Raw genomic sequence first — 20,654 nt, forward strand, 5'->3', positions numbered from 1 at the left:
GCAGAAGATACCCGATACGCTCTCTTTACTGATGGTTCGTGCTGCATTGTGGGAATGAACTGAAAGTGGAAAGCAGCCGTATGGAGCCCCACACGACAGGTGGCAAGGCCACTGAAGGAGAAGGTGGATCAAGCCAACTTGCTGAACTCAAAGCTGTTCAACTGGCCCTGGACATTGTTGAGAGAGAGAAGTGACCAAAGCTCTACCTTTATACTGATTCATGGATGGTAGCCAATGCTCTGTGGGGATGGCTGGAGAGGTGGAAAGAGGCTAACTGGCAGCGTAGAGGAAAACCAATTTGGGCTGCTGAAGAGTGGAAAGACATTGCTACCTGGATAGGGAAACTGCCTGTGAAGGTCTGCCATCTAGATGCCCATGTCCCCAAGAGCAGACCAAATGAGGAGCACCAAAACAATGAGCAAGTAGGTCAGGCTGCAAAGATAGGGGTGTCCAAAATAGACCTAGATTGGGAACATAAGGGAGAGTTATTCCTAGCTCGATGGGCCCATGATGCCTCAGGCCATCAGGGCAGGGATGCCACCTATAAGTGGGCACGAGACTGAGGGGTGGATCTAACCATGGACAGTATTTCTCAGGTTATCCATGACTGTGAGACGTGTGCTGCCATCAAGCAGGCCAAGCGAGTGAAGCCCCTGTGGTACGGTGGGCAGTGGTCCAAGTACAAGTATGGGGAGGCCTGGCAGATTGACTCCATCACACTGCCCCAGACACGCCAGGGCAAGCACTACGTGTTGACCATGGTGGAGGCCACCACTGGATGCTTGGAAACCTACCCTGTGTCTCATGCTACAGCCCGGAACACCATCCTGGGCCTTGAAAAGCAAGTTCTGTGGAGACATGGCACCCCTGAGAGGATCGAGTCAGACAATGGGACTCATTTCAAGAACCGCCTTATCAACACCTAGGCTAGGGAACATGGCATTGAGTGGGTGTACCATATCCCCTACCATGCACCAGCTGCAGGAAAAGTGGAGAGGTACAATGGACTACTAAAAACCCAGGTGAAAGCTTTGGGTGGGGGATCTTTCAAGAATTGGGAGCAGCATTTAGCAAAGGCCACCTGGTTAGTTAACACCCGAGGTTCCACCCACCGAGCAGGTCCTGCCCAGTCTGAGTCCCTGAATGTAATAGAAGGAGACAAAGTCCCAGTGGTACATATCAGAAGTTTGTTAGGGAAGAATGTATGGATCAATTCTGCCTCGAGTACAGACAAACCCATTCGTGGGGTTGTTTTTGCTCAGGGACCAGGTTGCATGTGGTGGATAATGCAAAGAGATGGAACAACACGATGTGTACCTCAGGGAGATCTGATTGTGGGGTAAGAATGATATGCAATATCATTGTTCATTGGATGTTACTGCCATTGTCTGTACATTAAACCATACAAACATGAGATAGAAGGAAATGTGTAAGAGTTGAAGGTCTGGGCAAGTGGAAGGAGGGAGAAGGAAATGTGTAAGTGTCGAAGGTCTAAGCAAGTGATAGATGGAGCTTTAGGTGACTAAAGTGAAAAGGGGCTCTGCAGCTCTGTAATATAGGGCCTGGATTCAGTGGTCCAGTGTGGGGATGTGATGAAGGCATGATGGGTATTGCTTGTAATTTTGGGGAAACAGATGGAAATTTTGTATGAATAATGCATGATATGTTGCAGTATGTTGATGATATGGGGATAAGGGGTGGAATGTCCTGGGGTGATGTTATGATGCTTGTATCCCCATTCATCTGTTCTGTGCCTTTAAGACCGACTCTGAAAAGTCAAAGTTTTGTTTGGGTTTCTCTTATCAGGGACACAGAGGTGAACAGTACATAGAGCTGGTTTTTGCTTCTTGCTTTCAGCTTGCTGCTTTGCTTGCTCTCTTTTCTGCTCTCGCTTCTGCTCTGCTTTGGCCTCTGCTTATTAGCTAGTTCTAGCTAAACAGTCCACATCCCTTCCTGGACTGTTTCTCCTCTCCTGTTTCTGTGACCATCTCGAACCTGCTCCGGACTGGGACCCGGGAACACCGTTCGGCTGCAGCAGCTGCCTCAGCGCCGGAGGGACTGAGAACAGAGCAACCACCCCCGAAAGAGACTTTCTGATTTTGTCATCTTTCTCAGAGCGGTGTCATCGGGTATTGTTCATTTTGAGTGCTGGGGGGTGCTGTGCCTGAAATAAACAGGTTCTTTCCAATTCTCTCTGAGGAATTTTTCCCGAACCGGTTGGGGGGAGGGGCCGTGTGGGTTTTGCTTCCTGGAGGGGCCCTCCTTTGCAGATTCTTTAACAAATTTGCCCTAAACCAGGACATCTGTGCAATGCAAACAGGGGCTCCTGAGCCAGTGCTGCTGTGTCTGTGCCTGCAAGGATGGGGCACCTGTGTGAGCTGGGGGAGAGGCCAGGGCTGCAGAGGGGGGATGTTTTTGGCAGATCCGTAAGGACGCTCTGGGACGCTGCCCTGGGCTGTGCAGCGCACTGGGGATGGATCAGCCTCTGCTCTGCTGCTCCTTCCTGTCTGCCCCAGGGCCCATGCAGGGCCCCAGCCATGCTGTTTGCCCCCAGCCTGCCCACAGCCAGACTGGGGCTGCTCACGGGGCTTTTCTGTGCTGAGCATTGGCCTGGGTGTGTTCTGGAGAGAGCCTGGGCAAGGAGCCTGGAGCCCCCAGGGCCTGGCATGAGGCGTCAGTGCTGCCCAGCAGTGCCCATGGCCTGTCCCTGCTGCAGCCCCGGCACTGTTACCCCCAGGGCTGTGCCCGGCCCCGAGAGCACTCAGGCCCTGCAGCAACACCAGGGCCACCAGGGCAGCAGGGCAGGGCCACGGCAGCAGCACTGGTAACACCAAGTGCTGATGCTGCTGGGCACAGCTTCTGGGCCAGCACTGATCTGCCCCCAGCTCTGCACACAGACATTGCTGCTGCAGCTCCAGAGAAGGCAACAAAAGGGGGCATCTCCAGTGAAAACTTTGCTGATAGATGCTTTACTTTGCTTAAGCCATCAAGAGCACAGCTCCTCATTGACACAGTCAGGGGCCACTGCAAATTTTGAGAGAAACAGAATGAGAAACGGTACAAACCATTGTATTTCTTTGTGGGTAATATTAAAAATGTAATACAAAGTGAAAGAACCTCTAAACTAAAACCAACTTAATGTATCAAAGATGACTTTTATTACAATTGATTTGCATAAATTTTCCAGCAGTTTACTGTTTCTGAAATTGTCCGGCCATCAGTCTCCACACTGCAGCCTTGAGCTCCTGGTTCCTCAGGCTGTAGATGAGGGGGTTCAGGGCTGGAGGCACCACCGAGTACAGAACTGACACTGCCAGATCCAAGGATGGGGAGGACATGGAGGGGGGCTTCAGGTAGGCAAATGTGGCTGTGCTGATAAACAAGGATAGCACACCCAGGTGAGGGAGGCAGGTGGAAAAGGCTTTGTGCCGTCCCTGCTCAGAGGGGATCCTCAGCACAGCCCTGAAGATCTGCACATAGGAGAAAACAATGAACACAAAACAGCCAAAAGCTAAACAGACAGCAAGCGATGAAATCCAAATTTTTCTGAAGGTGGAGTGTGAGCATGAGAGCTTGAGGATCTGGGGCACCTCACAGAAGAACTGGCCCAGGGCATTGCCATGGCACAGGGGCAGGGAAAATGTATTGGCTGTGTGCAGCAGAGCATTGAGAAAGCCACTGGCCCAGGCAGCTGCTGCCATGTGGGCACAAGCTCTGCTGCCCAGGAGGGTCTCGTAGTGCAGGGGTTTGCAGATGGACACGTAGCGGTCATAGCACATGACGGTCAGGAAGAAATACTCTGCTGAGATGAAGAAAAGAAAGTAAAAGAGCTGAGCAGCACATCCTGAGTAGGAGATGTTCCTGGTGTCCCAGAGGGAATTGTGCATGGCTTTGGGGACAGTGGTGCAGATGGAGCCCACGTCGCTGAGGGCCAGGTTGAGCAGGAAGAAGAACATGGGCGTGTGCAGGTGGTGGCCGCAGGCTACGGCGCTGATGATGAGGCCGTTGCCCAGGAGGGCAGCCAGGGAGATGCCCAGCAAGAGGCAGAAGTGCAGGAGCTGCAGCTGCCGCGTGTCTGCCAATGCCAGCAGGAGGAAGTGCCTGATGGAGCTGCTGTTGGACATTTGCTGATCCTTGGCATGGGGACCTATTCATGGAGAAAAAGACATTGTAGAGATAGAGGAGACACCTGTAAGCAAAATCAAATCAATTTCCCATACACTGTCCCCTGTAACAGACACAGGCCTCCTTTTGTGTTCAAAAGTTCTGCAGTTTTCTTTTTAAGCTCCCTCCATTCTGTCCTGGTATTCTTGGATATCATAAACCCTCAGAATTTTTGCTGTCCCCAGGGAAAATAGAGTGATTTCTCTGAGACAAAGTGATGAGTGGAGACTAAGTGGAAGTTGTCTGTCATTCTGATCTGCTCAGATTTTCTCAGGGGTTTAAACTTTAGCAGGTGGAGGGTGATCAACTTCCCATGTTTTTTCCCAAAAAAGCCTTAAGTACTGCTGAGAGCAGATGGATCCCCCACAGCCCAGCTCCACATTTGTGGCCAAGGGCTCTCTTTGCTCATTTCACACACCCAGAAGCATTTTCAGTGTCACAACACATCTGCCTCTCTCCGCCAATCTTATAACTCAGAGATGCTCTAGGACAGGTTTGAGCCCTGGATTGGAGCTCCCAGCCTGGACTGAAATCTCAGGGACACTTCCAAGTGTCCTTATGATGGCATTGGATTGAGGGAGATGCAGCTCCTTCCCTGGCTGCCCTGCCAGCATTGCCCAGAGCCGGGCACTGGGGCCAGCGTCACCCTGAGCCAGCTGTGCCCCCTGCCAGAGCCCCCAGTGCCGGGCAGCTGCTCCCAGCCCTGTGCTTTGCAGAGGGAACTGGGCCCGGGGCTGCAGAGCTGCCCCACAGCTCTGCTGCAGCTCTGCCTGCACAGGAGGGGCTGCATGCCTTGGAGCCCTGGCCCTGAAGGGAGAGGCTTGGCTGGGGCACAGGAGGGAGGGGGCTTGTTCAGAGGGGGGGGCTGCACTGGAGGGGATCCTGTGGGCATCTCTAAACTCTCCCTGCCACAGCATCTCTGGGTATTGTTTTCCCTCATTGCCTGATCTTCTCTCTGCTTCCTGCAGATTTCCATCCTGCAGGTGTTTCCCTGTGCCTGATCTCTCCATGCCCAGCACTCATAGACCCCAAATATCTGTGCACTCTCCTTGGCCGGACAGAATCCTGCCTGTTTGCAGGGCACTGGCTGGAGGCAGGTTCTATCTGCAGCTTGGAGAAAGGATAGCTCAGTCTGAGCCTGATGGATCCATCAAAGGTGATGCTGGTGCTTTCCATGGGCAGAGTGGCTGAAACCAAATAAGGGATCTCCTGGGAACCTATAATCACCAAAAGTAACAGTTCAGATGTCTCAGACACTTGTCAAAATTCATAATTAATAATTCATAACCTACCTTTAACATTTATCCCCCCTCCCTGCCATTCTCCAAAAGCAGGAAACTGATTTCAAAGTCTTAGGAAATTTTCTCATTCTTGTTAAAATCCTTGACTTGGAAATATTCTATGACTGATTAGAACCCCTCAGCATATCAGAGTTTCATGAGCCTTTCACCTCCCCTGCACCAAAAATACTCAGAGTTGTACTCACAGAGTCTGTAGGCATTAGGATGTTCCAGCTTTAGGAGATGGCTCCAGGAGCTGCAGCTGCATTGTCCTGCAGCCAGAGGTTCCTGTGCCAAGGGCTGGCAGTGATTCTGCCCCAGGCACTTCTCAGCACCTTCCCAGCCCTGACTGATTGAAGCTCTCTGTGCCTCTGTGCTGTGCCCAGGGTGGCTGCAGGCAGTGCCCCAGCCCTGCTGGGCTGGCAGAAGAGCTGCTCATCAAGAGAAATGTGCTTTTGAAGCTCTTCTTGGTTACCAGGAGCTGCCTCTTTGCCATGAGCCCAGCCCAGCTCAGAAACACAGACAGAGCACAAGGACTTTAATGAGCCTCTGGGGCTTTGTGCTCAGGCCCTGAACATCAGTCCCTGAAAAGGAGCTGAAGAAACCTCTCCAGAACTCCAAGTCAGAATCCAACTCCAAAATTTCTTGGACTTTTAATGGGTCCCAGAGAGGGACACGACTGAGAAAGTGTCCCCAGGCCCCTGGCAGAGCAGAGAACTGGAGGCAGTGATGACAGATGGGGACAAAGAGAAGCCAAGTCTTGGTGCCCTGGGGCACAGCAGGGTCTGTGCCACCAAGGGCTGTGAGGAGACACCTTGTCCTGAGGCCCTGGGGCCTCCAGGCACAGCCCCAGCCAGGCTGGGCACTGTCAGCCCCTTGTCCTGCCCTCAGCATCCCCCCCTAGCCCACATCCCAGTGGCCTCAAGGATCTGCTGGAAGGAGTCCCTGGGGAGCCTTGGCCAGGAATGGCCCTGGGGGCTCCTGAATGCTCCCTGCAGGGACTGCAGGTTTTTCAAAGGACTTTGGGTTTGGCTTTTGCCTTGAGTCTCTGAGAGATTTGTGCAATCATGGCCTCCAGTTATTTGCTGTAATTAGTCCCTGGAGAGCCTTTGTCAGTAACAACATTCAGTGGGCTCATTAATGCTTCAAGGTACTTCAGTTATTTTAAGGTACTTGGTGTTTCCCTTTTGATACAGACTCTGTGAGAGGTTTCTGCAATCATGGCCCTAATTATCTGCTTTAACGAGTCCCTTCAGAGCTTTGCACTTACATGTAGTGGGGCTCATTAATACTTTGAAATACTCAAGATTTTTAAGGTACTCTAGATTTTCCTTTCCACACTGAATCTCTGAGAAGTTTTTGTGCCATCCTGGCCTCCAGATCTCTCCTCCAAGGAGTCCATGAGGAGCCTGTGTAGCAGATAGACCTCAGTGGGATGCATCCATGATTTGAGACACTTGGGGGTTTTCTTCTGACTTTGACTCCTAGAAATGTTTCTGCAATCTCCTCTCAGACCCTGAGGTTCCAGGGCTCAGCTCCAAATGCACCACAAGGCTCATTAGGATCAAACAAGTCCTGACAAACCATGGCTCTGCCTTGATTTCCCTCTGCTCTAGTGCAATTCATCAGAAATATTTCTGTAGTGATTTTGGTTCACCAATTTGAGATTTCTTGGAGAATGCAGCAATTGTTGTGGTGGCTTCAGTGTTGGCTAATTACCAGTGCACTCACTAGAATATACTTACTCATTTCCTCCTGTGTGATAAGATTAGGAGAACAGCAAAGCAGGCTCAAAACTTTAAGAGGGTATAAGGAAAAGTTCATTAATAGCAACTAAAAGAAAGAGTAATAAGAACACAACTTTCAGAAAACTTCTCCTCTCCCTACAACCTTTTCTTTCTTACTGACATTATAAAGAGATAAACCTAGAATTTTCAGTCAGTTTACCCCAACTAGAATAGTCTTTCTTGAGTTCTTTTAGGGAGAGGAGTCTCTCTTTCATGCTATGGAGACTTGTCCAGAAGAGACACTTCTCTTGTGGCTCCCAATTTCCATGAATAGCAACTGCCCAGAAAAATCTGCAACTGTGACATCCCTCCCAGTTGTTCAAAGCTCTTCTACAGTTGTGTTTATGGGCCATGTCAGCTTATGGGGTATTAGTTAAAAGATGAGCTGTTTAAGAGCAAAGATTCTCCTCATCTATTTCTGAAATCATCTTCATCTCTGAGAACATCTTTTTCTTCTCCCTGTGAAGGCACAGGATCTCATCACGCTTCCCTTTTTCCACGTTCAAACTTCTCATGGGATCACAGCTACTTTGACATTTGCTTCTTTAGCATGGATACCTTTGCTGAACAAGTCATGTCCCATACTTTTCAATGCGATACAGGGAAAAAGAGAGTCTGATGTATCAGTTACATCCTTCTCCATGGCTTTACAAGAGGATTTCAGCCCCAAGATCAGGACATCTCCTCATCCCTCCCATCTGGGACTCAACTTCCTCTTCACTGACCTCGGTGTCTTCATGTTGCTCCTCTATGTGCCTGCACTTTGTCCTTTTCTCTCACTCGAGGGAAGATGGAAGCACTGAAAGAGTTCATATCTCACCTTGGGCCTGCAGATGGTTCCGTGACCCCAGCTGGGCTCAGTACTTGCAGCCAGACCTGCTCCCTGTTCCCTTGGTTCCATGGGGCCCCACAGTGTCCCACTGGTCCCTTGCTTCCATGAGGACCTGAGGTGTCATAATGCCCCCTTGGTGACACAAGGCCCTGAAGGGTCACAATGGTCTCCATGGTTCCATCAGGCCCCACAGAGTCATAATGGTCTCTGGGTTCCATGAAGCCCCGCTGGGTCACCATGGCCCATTGGTTCCATGGGCTCCAATGGTGCCACAATGATCCCCTTGGTTCCGTGGGCTCCAGTGGGGCCACAATGATCCCCTTGGTTCCATGGGCTCCAGTGGTGCCACAATGATCCCCTTGGATCCATGGGCCCCAGTGGTGCCACAATGATCCACTTGGTTCCATGGGCTCCAGTGGTGCCCCAAGGATCCCCTTGGTTCCATGAGGTCCCCACAGTGTCCCAGGGATCTTCCTTCTTTACCAAGGAAAGAACCCAGCCCCAGTGTTGCAGGGGCAGCCACCAGAGGCCAAGGCCAGCCAGACTTGACGGTACTGACAGATTTACCTGGGAGCAACCCTTGGTATAGGGAATTTTGGAGGTGGAATCCCAATTTCAGACATGGACACCTGGAGAAGGACAGTTCTTTTACATAGGAAGGAAAGCAGGGAACACCGTCATTTGAGGGGCAAACGAAAGGTGGCCATCAGAGGCCTGAGTCAGCCAGACCTCTCTGTTCTAGTTGCTTTTGTATGAAAGCAACCCTTGGATATAGGGAATTTGGGAGGTGGAATCCCAATTTTGGCCATTTCTTTGTAGATAAGAACGACAGTTCTTTTTCATAGGAAGGAAAGCATGGAGCCCAAGTGTTTCAAAGGTAAAAGAGGAGACAGGTGACTCCTGTCCTGGCTCCCAAGCCAGCCAGACCTGATTGTCATGGCAACTTTTGTCATGGAGGGTCCTTGGATATCAGAGGAGAAATCTCACTTTTGACCTTGGACTCCTTGAGAAGAAGGATGGTTCTTTTCCATAGGAAGGAAAGCATTGAGCCACAGTGCTTTGAGGCAGGTGAGGGACAGCTCCCAAGCGGCAAGGGCAGCTAGACCTGTCTGGCTTTCATTTGGGAGCAATCCTTGGATGTACGGAGTTTTGGAGGTAGAATTCCAGGTTTGGCTATGGGCGCCGGGTCAGGATGGATGGTTTTTACCAATAGGAAAGAAAAAAGCCAAATGTAAGTGTTTTTGAAGAAGATGAGAGGTGGCCATCCTTAGGCCAACAAGGCCACACCTGTCTGTCCTGGCACCTTTCATCTAGGGACTCTCCTTGGACATAGGGCATTTTGGAGGTGGAACATCAATTTTGGTCGTGGGTGCCTGGACAGAAAGAAGAGTTCTTTTCATTAGGAAGGAAAGCACAGAGCCCCAGTGTTTCAGAGGCAGAAGAGTGCCTGCCCTCAGGAAGCCAAGGCCAGCCAGACTTGTCAGTCCTGGCAGCTTTTGTCTGGGAGCTATCCTTGGATATTGGGAATTCTTGAGGCAGATTCTCAATTTTGGCCATGAGCACCTGGTCGAGATGGATGTTATTTTCCCCTAAGCAAGAAAAGGGTTTCAAAGGCAGATGAGAGGTGGCCCCTGGGTGGCCAAGGCAGGCAGACCTGTCTCTTCTGGCAGATTTTATCTGAGAACAATCTGTGCATATACGGAAATTTGGAGGAGGAATTCAAATTTTGGCCATGCTCCCCTGGAGGAGAAGGACAATTCTCTCCCATAGGAAGGAAAGCCAAGAGCCCCAGTGCTTCAGGGGCTGATGAGAAGCAGCCCTCGACATGGCTTCCTGGTTCCACAAAGCCCTGATGTGTCACCATGGCCCCTCGGCTCCATGCACCCTCGCTGTGTCACAGGGGCTCCTCTGTGACACTATGGGCTGCACAAGGTCACCATGGACCCTTGGTTCCTTGGGGCCCCCAAGTTTCACAATGGTCTCCTTGATTCCATGAGGCACCACAGTGTCACCATGGCCCCTTGGTTCCATGAGGTTCCGTAGTGTCACTGTGGTGTCCTTGGACCTGCATTGTCACAACTGACCCTTGGTTCCATGAGGTTCCATAGTGTCACCATGGTCGCTGTCAGAGGCTGGATGAGATCGATGTCCCGAGACACCTTGGGATGCTCGGAATGCCCGTGTGGGGCCAGGACCGGGTCAGGTTTGTGGTGGGACAGAGCCCCGCCCCCAGCCCTGGTCTGGCAGAGCTGTCAATCACACAGCAGGGGCAGTGCTAACCCAGCTCTGATTAGCCCAGATGTTAATCAATCAATCACACACTAGCAGCTGGTGCCTACCCTGGCTCTGATTGGACAAGCAACTGGCATTCCCACCCCAGGGGTGGGCCCATGAAGGAAATATGTAGTCCTATTTTAAAGGATGTCTTTGATTGCTGTTCCTATTACACAAGAGGTGATTGCAGCATTCAGTGACTGATATTGATGCAGGGACTGTCCTAAGGAGGTCTGGCCTGCTCAGAGAAGTGGTGCCTTGAGCTCTGAGCCAGTGTGGACAACCTTGCTCCACTTTCCCCAAGCCCATTGTGTCTCTCCTCACTCACCTGGAACCTGCTTTGCTTGGAGAAGTGGCTGCACACAGCCAAAAAAGGGATTTGCCTTCTTTGATTTTTGAAGCAATCTAAAACTCCTGAGTTTCCCCATTGCAAACAGACATCCTCCTCAAGCGTGTGCCAAGCCCAAGCTGCCACCAGGAGCACTCCAGACCTGCCCTGGGCCAGCTGTGAGGGTGGATCATGATCCCAACACGCAGTGGTGCCATTGCAAGGGACTGTTGCCATGGACACTGCAATGACCCAATGGGTTTGGGTCCCATGGCAACCCCCATCAGTTCAGGTTTACTTGGAAACCAGCCCAAGGAGCCATTTCTGAAGCCAGGTTCCATGGCCACTTGCCTGCAGAGCTGTTGCTGTCCTCGGCTGCCATGGCAACCCTGGGACAAAGCAGTGCCAGGGCTGTTCCAGGTACAATTCCAGTGACAATTGTACCTGGAATTGGTGCCACCAGGTGACATGGCAACGGCCACGGGGACCCAGTCCTTGGTTTGGTGCCATGGCAACCAATGCCTGGCCCCCTTGTGATGGTTGGTGGCCATGGGAAGCTGCCCTGGGCCCTTGCTCAGGGCTGGTGTCAGTGCCCAGAGCCAGAGGGGATCCCTTGCTGGGGGCTGTGCCATGGCCACCTGCCCTGTGCCGCGCTGGCCGCTCGGGCACCAGGAACCAGCAGCCACCGGCACTGCCAGGGCCAAAGGCCAGGTCAGCCAGACAGAAAGGGGCGGGGCTGGGCACTGTTTCCATGGCAACCGGCACTGGGGGGACACCTGGGTCACCTGGCCTGGCAGTTGCCATGGAAACCCCTGGCAGGGACTGAGGGCACAGCCCCTGGCACTGAGACACTGCTGGGCCGGGTGCTGAGCACAGCGCTGGGCACGCAGAGATGGTTTTGTTCTTGCTGAGCTGCAGCACAGCCAAGGCCTGTCCTGCCCCTCGTCCAGCCATGCTGGGGAGGGGCTGGGGCTGCGGGGGAGCTGGGCAGGGGACACAGCCAGGACAGGGGACCCCAACTGACCCCGGGCATAGCCCAGACCAGAGCACATCATGCTCAGGGTGTGAAGGGGGGAACAGGGAGGAAGGGGGGAATTTTGGAGAGAGGGCTTTTGCCTTCCCAGGGAACACTTAGGCAAGAGGGGGCCCTGTTTCACCAGTGGGCAGGGTCACTACCAAAGACACAGACACCAGCTGAAGGAATTGTGTCATTTATATCATGCACAGTTGCAAAGAGTTACAAAAGGATAAGCTCAGCAATCCATCATAACTCATCATTACATTTTGATGACCAATTCCTTGGTGAAACACTGGAGGGGTTTGTGACAGACAAAGATTCTGGCTGACTTTCAAGATACACCTTACAGACATCAGGAGTACTTTAGTGACACCGTTCTTCATTCTTTTTTCTCAATCTCATTTGAATTAGGAACAAGAATTCTGTTGTCCACGGAGCCTGCACCTTTTTAATTCCAGAATAATGCCCCCAGGCCCTTTGCTGTTCAGCTTTACCATGCTGTCTGTGGCTAACAAGGCTTGGGGGGCCCTTTCCCCTCTGGCTGGAAGGGGCCGGGTCCCAGTCCCTGAGGGGCACCCAGGCTCCTGGATGGAATTCCTGTGCAAGTCCCTCAGTGTCACAGCAGCCATCACATGGAGCCCCGTGGATCAGAGCATGTTCCAAAGGGGCCCTTGGGGCAAACAGGGAGATTTGGTCTGGCAGGATGTGTAAAACAATCTCCTGTCAGATCTACTTGTTCTTACACAGAATCCCTGGCTGCAGGGACACATTCCCATTGTTCCTGACCAGGTTTCAGGACTCAGAGTTGTCTCTCCTAGGAGCTGCTCCTTCAGCTGCCTCGGAAGGGCCATTTGGCCTCTGGACCCACACTCTGGCTCCATTATTAGGGCTGCTGCATCCAAACGCTTTATCTCCACAAACAGTGGTGACTGGAGGTGGATCTCCTTTTTTCAGAATCGTTCTTAATATTGCAAGATCAATAATTGTGCTACCCTGTCATGGGGTTGAATAATCCAATCCTGGTCACTATTGTTTAACAGAATTACTGTAATTTCTCCTTGATATTCTGCATCAATTCCTCCTGCCATGACAGGAACACTTTGCAAGGCCAAGCTCCAAGGGAGCAGTTACCAAAGCAAAGTGTCCTGGAGGAATCTTAATTCCTGTTTTGGTATTGATAGCTCTCATTTGCTTTGAATTTCTCCTCATTAATTCCAAAGCATGAAGGCCCAGCCCTGCAGCCTCTGGGCTGGCCCTGCCAGGGGCCATCACAGCCAGAACAATTTCCCAGGCAGCCCAAGTCTCACTGGCCATGGCTGGATTTGCAAACTGGGGGCAGCCGTGCACAGCCAGGGGGTTTCATTTCCCCTGTGGGCCATTGTGAAGGGCATGGAGCACATCTGGGAGATGGGTTCTCCATGGGCAAAGGTTCCATCTCCTCATTTTTTACACTGCTCTTTTAACAACCTGTTCAACCAGTCCTGCAGCTTGTTCATAGTCTGGTACATGAAAAACCCTGCAGGCTTAATCACTGTATTTTTCATAGGAACAAACAAAGCACTCTGCATAACAGAATCAGCAAACCCTGTAAAAATAGCCAATTTCCTCCCTTCCTCCTTTTTCATTGTATACAATCTCACAAAGTTGGCCACTGACATTAGGGTCCTGGCCAATCCTGTTCTGTAGGGTATTTAGTGTTGCATCCCTCAGCAGCCAAAGCTACCAAATTAGCATTGTCAGCACTACTTCACATTATGATCATTTTACATGTAGGCAGTGATAGAGAAATATAGATATAGATTGATATGGACATATATAAAAGATGAATATATATATTAAGGTGTTATTATCCTATAAATATATATATATAGTTATTTATTATATTAATATTTCACTTGCACAAATGCATCTGAGCTCAAGATTAGAACCTTCTTCTGTTGCTCCATGTGGGAGCATTCCAACAATAATTGTTCCTTCTGAAGGTGCTGTTTCCAATGGACTCTTAACAAATTCATCTTTGTCTGCCCAAATCCACAAGGTCTTTTCCTTTTCCATTTGCAATTTTTGGATGCATTTGAAGACATCCAGGGGTGCAGCTTCTTTTACCCGACTGCCCCACTGCTCCCATGGGGTTCCGACCTCAGCCCACTCCAGAGCCAGGGAACTCCAGGGAAGGGCTTCCCAGCTGGGAATTTCTGATGGGACTGATTCCTCACATTGACACTGAACAAGTGACATTTTGTTGGGATCTGGCCAGACTGTGCCAGTTTTGTTTCACCAGTGGGCAGGGTCAGCACCAAAGACACAGACTCCAACTGAAGGAATCAGTGTCATTCACTGCAGCTCCAAGCAGCAAAGAATCACAAAAGGAGCAGCTCAGCAATGCACCCAACCATCCCCACCAAAGATTGCCTGCAGTGATTAAGAAAGATCCAGCAGCATTTACCCTCAGCCTTTACCATCGCCCAGACCCACACAGCAGCTGGGGAAGCTGTCACAGCCAAGGGCTGCAGAGCCACTCCTGGGCACTGGGAATTCCTGCAGGTGCCTCCAGCCCCAGGTGAGGCTCCAACCCCGCTGGGAGAGGGCCCAGCTCTGACAGTGCTGAATGAACAAACTGACAGCACTGCTAGTGTGGCAACATCTGCTTTCATCCTCCTCTTGGGTCCCTCCCAAAGCCTGGCCAGGGCTCAAGGAGGAACCAAGGGAGCTGACTTTGACCATTCAGCCCCAAACAAGGCAAGATGTCAGATTTCATGGCCTTGTCTGGCTTCTAAATACACAAAGGTCAAGACATGTCTCACTAATGAGTGGCTACATCTATCACAGCGCTAATGACCATGCATATTTCATCAGGGAGCAGATACAAAGATAACCTTTGGTTTGAAGGTTCATCCAGAGGCCACTTTTGGCTCAGGGCCTGCTGTCCAGGCCTCACTCAGGGCTGGTGTCCAGGCCTTGGCATTTCAGGGACGTGGTTTAGTGCTGGGCTTGGCACTGCTGGGTGAGCAGCTGCACTGGGTGAGCTCAGAGGGCTTTTCCAACAGAAATGATTCTGTGATTCCATGATTACATCCACTGCATTCCACTGGGTCTATTTTAGCAGCATTCCTTTGCTCCAAAAGTTCCCTCTTGCCCAGCTCCTGTGGCCTGAGGCTTCAGCTCCTTCAGCTCCTGGTGCTGAGCTGCTCATGCTGAACGAGACGGCTCGGAGAGAAGAACACAGTCCATGCAATTCCTTCTGGGACACGGAGAGGGGAGGCTGTGCAAACAGGAGCATTGTTTGCTGTGGCCTCCCCTCTGCCCTTCACACCTTTCAGCGCTTTGAACCAGCCAAGAGCTTTCTCCAAGAGTGCAATGGAGCAGCTGTTCATGCTCCCAGGCCTGGCTCTCTCCAGTCTCTGCCCTTGCCTGGTTCTGTCCCTCTTGCTGTGCCCTCTGTTCCCCAGGGCTCGCTGGCTGCTGCCCAGGACTGTGGCACTGGCACAGATCCAGTGCTCCAGAGCCTCCTTTCTGTGCCCTTGCAGCTGCCTGGGCACAGCAGCCTTTTCCATCTGGAAGCTCCCCATGCACAGGGCGTGCCCAGCTCCATTCCTTGCACAGCCTCCAGGAGCCCAGGGCTGCCATCTCCAGTCCCTGCTGGCACTGCTGGGGGCTCCCAGGTGCCTCAGGCTGCTGTGACACCGCTGCACACGGGAGGGAAGAGGGGCAGGGGCTGTGCTCAAAGTCAGCTCCATCTGCTGCTGCTGCTGCTGCTGTGGGGTCATTTGTGCAGCCCTGGCCCAGAGTCAGGGATCAGATCCTGCCAGTCTCTTCCAGCCCTGGCTGCTCAGAGTTTGGGCCTTGGAGCCTCAGGTGGCCAAAGGCAGCTGCTGCTGGTCCCTCTGTGTGCCCGAGTTCAGCAGTGCTGCTCCATCAGTCTGTGCCCAGCAACGGGGAAAAGCCTCAGCCCTGCAGGGCCAGGAGCTGCTGGGCTGTGCCTGAGCAGCTCAGCCAGCAGGAAGGGAGCTGCTCCACACGGGAACCAGGAGCAAAGGACATTCTTTTTGTAGGACATGTTTTCTATTGACAGGAAAAAAAAGGAAAAAGTAATCAAAAACTATATAAAATGTGAAAGATAAAAAAAAACCCCAAGTGTGCAGTGAAAAATCATCTCTAACTTTGAATTAAGAGGCAACTGATCTTTTGAAAGAGAACTCAGTTATTTACTTTGTAAATGTGCTGATGGCATGGACCCATCTTACTGACCTCGGCAGTCTTTTTAAAAAGTTTTTGAGGATTGTTTCCAATATTGTTATTTTAAATTGTGGTCGAGGCAAGAGGAAATTGCTTTGTGCACTTCCAGCTCCAAGCAGGACTGGGAATGGAAACTGTGTCAAAGCCCAAATCCTTTACAACACAACCTTCCTTCTCAGCCTGGGAATGAGCGGAACATTCCCATTGAAACTTTCAGGGATTTCTTAGAGTCACAAAGTCCCACTTACGGCTTTTTGCTCTGGTTTGGCAGTGCAGAAGGGCAATTCTCCATCCACCAGCTCCAGACTGCACTGCCTCAGGAACACGGCCCACTCGCCAGCTTTGGCCCACTCGTGGCACTTCTAGAGCAGGAACAAAGTGCAATTGCACAATTCCAGCCAGTCAAGAAGGAAGAATGGGACAGACAAAACACCCTGTACAGATCCAGGCGTTCAGCCGGGACTGTGGAGAGTTTGGGTCCTTGCCAGTTGGATGTGTGTCCCCAGCTGCAATCTCTGGGCCTGCAGCAGAGTCTCACTCACCTGCCAAAGCAGAAAGCTCAGGCGCTGTGCTCACAACGGGCTCGTCTGATGCAGAGCTGTGAGAGCAATGTGAGAGCAGAGCCAGCCCAGCTGGGCCCAGGGCTGAGCCCAGCAGAGCCCTGGCAGAGCCCAGAGCAGCCTCAGCACCCGCAGAGCCCGGCTGCAAGGAGAGAAAGCAGAAAGTGCTCATCAGCTGAGGGCTCCTGTGCCCTTGTGCCAAAGCCTGCGGTGCCCAGGACATGTGGGCCGTGCCCAGAGCTGTGCCCAGAGCTGCCCATCCCTGCTGCCTTTGGCAGCAGAGCAGGAGGGCAGCACATGTGCCCAGCCTGCAGCCAGCCAGGGCACATCCAGCCCTCAGCAGCTGCCCAGAGCCAAAAAGCAGCTGGGCAGCTGACAGAAGAATTCATTGCGTCTGCCCCAGCAAAGGGGGAACCTTTGGTGCCCAGCTGTGCCATGCCCAGATCTGGGAGCAACCCCCTGCCTGTAGACTCACCTGCAAATTGGACCTGGAGCCTGGCTTTGAAGAAGGTGCCAGAATCCAAGTCCATCATCTTCAGCTGGCCAGGCCAAGGAAGAGATTATCATCCTTGAGGTTGTCCTTGGTGTCTCCAGCACCAGCCCCATTTGGAACAGCTTCTCCAGGGGCTCCTTCTCCTTCCCTGGGGTCAGACCAGGCTGTCAGGGCTCTGCCTAGGGCCCCAGCCATCCATGAACCATACAAACAAAACCAGGGGGATGGTGGCCACCAGTGCTTGTCACACCGGGTCTCCAGCTCAGCTCCAGCCCAAGAGCTGCATGCTCCCTTCTGCTGACCCCTGCTCAGAGCTACAGGCAGGACAAAACCAGCCTGGTTTGCTTTGCCACTGATTGCCAAGAGATGCGTGGAGCTGGTACCTGCTAGGTCCCTGGATCCAACTGTGCACGTGGATTTCTTCAGTCTTCTAGGGCAGGGAAACACCCTTCACCCAAGGATGACAGAAAAGCTCTTCTAAGGATGGCCTGTCCGAGGGTTGCATGGACAAACACCTCTTAATAACATCTTGGCACACTGGGGAGAGAAACCAGAAATCGCCAGTCAGTTGGAGAAGTTGCCCCCCTGTTTCCATGCCCAGGTCATGCTGGTTGTGCCCAGAGCTGGGCCTAAACTTCCCCATGGATGCTCTGTTTGGAGGAGAGCAGGACATGTGCCACCTCCTCAGCAGCTGCCAGAGTGGGATGCCCATGAGCCCACTGCTGTCTCCCAGCACTGGTATTTCCCCCGTGCCCAGAGATGAGGATCCACCTCGAGAGAGCCATCGTGGGAACAAGATTCGCCCCCGGATGATCTCCTGGCCCCTCCTGAATGGGTGCTTCCCCATGACCAGGTGGCACAGCAGGAGGCCCAGGGACCAGATCGTGGCTGCCTCGCCGTGGTAGCGTTGGTGCTGGATCCGCTCTGGTGGGCTGTAGGACAGGGTTCCTGTGGAACACAGACACAGCTCAGCAGGGGGATGCTGCTGCTCCCAGAGCCCAGCCCCAGCATCCCTGGGCATGTGGGAGCTGCCCCAGAGGCACACAGGGTGAGCGCTCCCCTCTCGCCAGCACTTGGGACTTGTGCACAAACTCGCGGCTGGAAAAGAAGCCACTGGTGCTGGAAGAGGGCAGCAGAAACCCTGGGAAAGCCCAACCATGACACACAAAGGAAAAACCCACTCAGTAGTGGAGAAAACCCACTCTCCTCCCCACCCGCATGGCCCCCAAAAATGTTAATAAGCCAAGGCGAACAAGGAGAGCGGAGCAGTCCAGCCCTTCCTTGCCTGCACACCAAACCATCCGGGGCACACGGTCAGGCCTCCCTCTCTGCTGCCCCCATGGGGGTTTGTGTTGGGCTGGCTGCCCCAGCTCCAGCCCCAGCCCAGGGCACAGTGGGTGCTGAAGGCTGTCAGCAGGGCTGGGAGCTGGCCGCCCTCACACCCCACCCAGATCAACTCGGCTCCAGCATCAATCCCATCCCGGCTGCAATAGGGGGAAGCCCCAGTGCTGCACCCAGGCTGGGCCACGAGATGCCCAGGAGCACCCCCTGCGAGGGCTCACCTGCAAATTGGGTGTCTTGGAGGAAGGCGCCACAGCCAAAGTCAATCAGTTTCAGCTGCCCGCTGGCCAGGTCGAGCAGGACATTTTCGGGCTTAATGTCCCGGTGCAGGACCCCGCAGCTGGTGCAGTGCCGCACGGCCTCCAGCACCTGGCGGAACAGTCCCCGCGCCTCCTCCTCCGGCAGGAACCCCCGCTCCGCCAGGAAACCCGAGAGCTCCTGGCACCGCTCCGGACGCTCCAGCACCAGCAGGAAGCTGTCGGGGAGCTCAAGCCACTCCAGGAGCTGAATGACACCGCCACAGCCACAGGACACCTTGGCCAGCAGCACGATCTCCAGGGGTGCGCTGGTGCCGTCGGGCTGCGGGAGGAGCACGACGCCGTCAGAGGGGCCGAGGCCGTGCCGGGGCTCTGGGAGCCCTCAGCCAGGCCGGGATGCTCTGCATGCCCCGCTCAACCCACGCCCGCTCTCCCCGCAGGGCTCACGGCGTCTCCCACCCTGCCGGGCCCCGGCTCCTCGCCGCCCGGCATGGCCCGGCTGCTGCCGCTGGCTCCGCTCACTCACCAGCTCGCCCCAGTGCCGGATGCGATCCCTCGGCACGCGTTTGATGGCCACCTGCGAGCGAGGGAGAGCAGCGGGGTGAGCTCGCCGCCCGTCCCGCCGCACCCCGACCTTCTCCTCCTCCTCCCGCCTCCTCCGCCCCCTCCGCCTGCGCCCGCCGCCGGCCCCGCCGCTCACCGGGGCGCCGTCCGAGAGCCGCGTGGCTGCGAAGACTCTGCCGAAGCCGCCGCGCCCCAGCAGCGATCCCAGCCGGTACCGCTCCTGCAGGGCCTCCTGCGCCGTCCCTGCGGGCGGGACGCGGCTCTCAGCGCTCGGCCCAGGGCGAGCAACGGCCCCCGAGCGCCCCTCACCCGCCCCGGGCCCGGCATCCCCACCCGCCCCGGGCCCCGGCGGCTCGGGGCCGGAGGCCGCGTTGCCGAGCGGCGGAGCTCGGGCCGGGGAAGCCGCAGCGGAAGCGGCGGGAGCGGCTGCGCCGCGGGTGTGCTCCGCGGGCCCCGGGAGGAGCCGGGGCCGGGGTTGGGACTGGACCCTGCGTGGGGTCCGGGGCCGGGCTCGGGCCAGGCGGAGCCGAAGGGCGGCGATGCCGCCCCCGCCCCAGGCACTGATGCCCGCCCGGCAGCGCCACCGCCAGCACGGCCAGAGCCGGGCGGAGGCGAGACCGCGGCGGGACGGCCGGGGCCGGGCACGGGGCAGCCCCGCCCGGGGCCGGGGGCGGGCCGGGGGCATGGCCCAGCCCGACAGGGGAGAGGGAGGCGGGGAGAGGAGAGGGACGCCGGCAAGTGACCCCGAGAGAAGGGTGCTCGACAGCGGGAAAGGGAGAGAAAGAGAAATAAAGGGAGAAAGAGAAAGAGAAAGAAAAATAGGGGAAAGCGTGTTTTAAATTATCTGTTTTGCTGCTCTCGCCGCTGCTGCTGCCGCCGCCGCTGCCGCCGCTGCAACTGAAGCACCGGGGCCGTTCGTCCCCGTGTCCGTTCCCCGCTCGCCCCACGAGCCCCACGTTCGAGCCCCGCGCGCCCCGGGGACAGCCCCTCCGTCTGCCCAAACACGGGAACTTTGCAGCGCTGAGCCCGGATGCAGAGCCCTGACTCCTGCACTCTGGCACAGCGATCCCCTCGCTCGCTGCTGTGCATTGTCCTTGCTGAGTGTCAAACACTGTTGGGCCACCTTCCCTTGGGGCAGGATTCCTACCTGACCCGAGCACTGCACTTACATCTCCAGTGTTGCTTTCCAGTAAAAACAGGGGAAGGAAAACTGTGTGTGGCTCATGGTATTTTAGAGTGTCTAAAAATCACTAAGTCATCGATCCTAGAGGTGAGGTGCATCTGGAATTACTGGGATGCAACATAGAAAAGGGGAGCATAGAAATAAATAGAGGAAAACACCTTGGATTGTTTCTTTTATTTCACTTCTGGAAAGCTGTTTCAGTTTTCCAGGAGTCTTCTCCTGTCTGCTCTTCCCAAAAATCTCTCATGGAGATCAAGGTCAAGCTTCTGTCACAAGATTTGCCACCAGGAAATTATGCCACGGTGAAATTTTCATTGTGACTGTTTGTGCTGGCTTA

The 20,654-nt window shown here is 54.0% G+C and overlaps 2 protein-coding genes across 2 annotated transcripts; both read right to left on the reverse strand.

Annotated features, from left to right (window-relative positions):
• Positions 1 to 3,191: 3,191 nt before the first annotated feature.
• LOC131096378 (olfactory receptor 14J1-like) lies at positions 3,192 to 17,012 on the reverse strand. Its single transcript, XM_058044716.1, has 2 exons — positions 16,955 to 17,012; positions 3,192 to 3,802 (listed from the first exon to the last, which is right to left on the reverse strand). Exons 1-2 carry the CDS (start codon positions 17,010 to 17,012, stop codon positions 3,192 to 3,194), a joined length of 669 nt encoding a protein of 222 aa, XP_057900699.1.
• Positions 17,013 to 17,402: 390 nt separating this feature from the next.
• Positions 17,403 to 20,223, reverse strand: LOC131096379 (serine/threonine-protein kinase pim-1-like). The gene is made up of 6 exons (XM_058044717.1): positions 20,033 to 20,223; positions 19,271 to 19,892; positions 19,097 to 19,147; positions 18,535 to 18,892; positions 17,744 to 17,920; positions 17,403 to 17,509 (listed from the first exon to the last, which is right to left on the reverse strand). The coding sequence occupies exons 1-6, from the start codon at positions 20,221 to 20,223 to the stop codon at positions 17,403 to 17,405; spliced, it is 1,506 nt and encodes a 501-aa protein (XP_057900700.1).
• Positions 20,224 to 20,654: the final 431 nt, after the last annotated feature.

Source organism: Melospiza georgiana, unplaced genomic scaffold (genome assembly GCF_028018845.1).
Source record: "Melospiza georgiana isolate bMelGeo1 unplaced genomic scaffold, bMelGeo1.pri scaffold_29, whole genome shotgun sequence".
Taxonomy (NCBI): domain Eukaryota; kingdom Metazoa; phylum Chordata; class Aves; order Passeriformes; family Passerellidae; genus Melospiza; species Melospiza georgiana.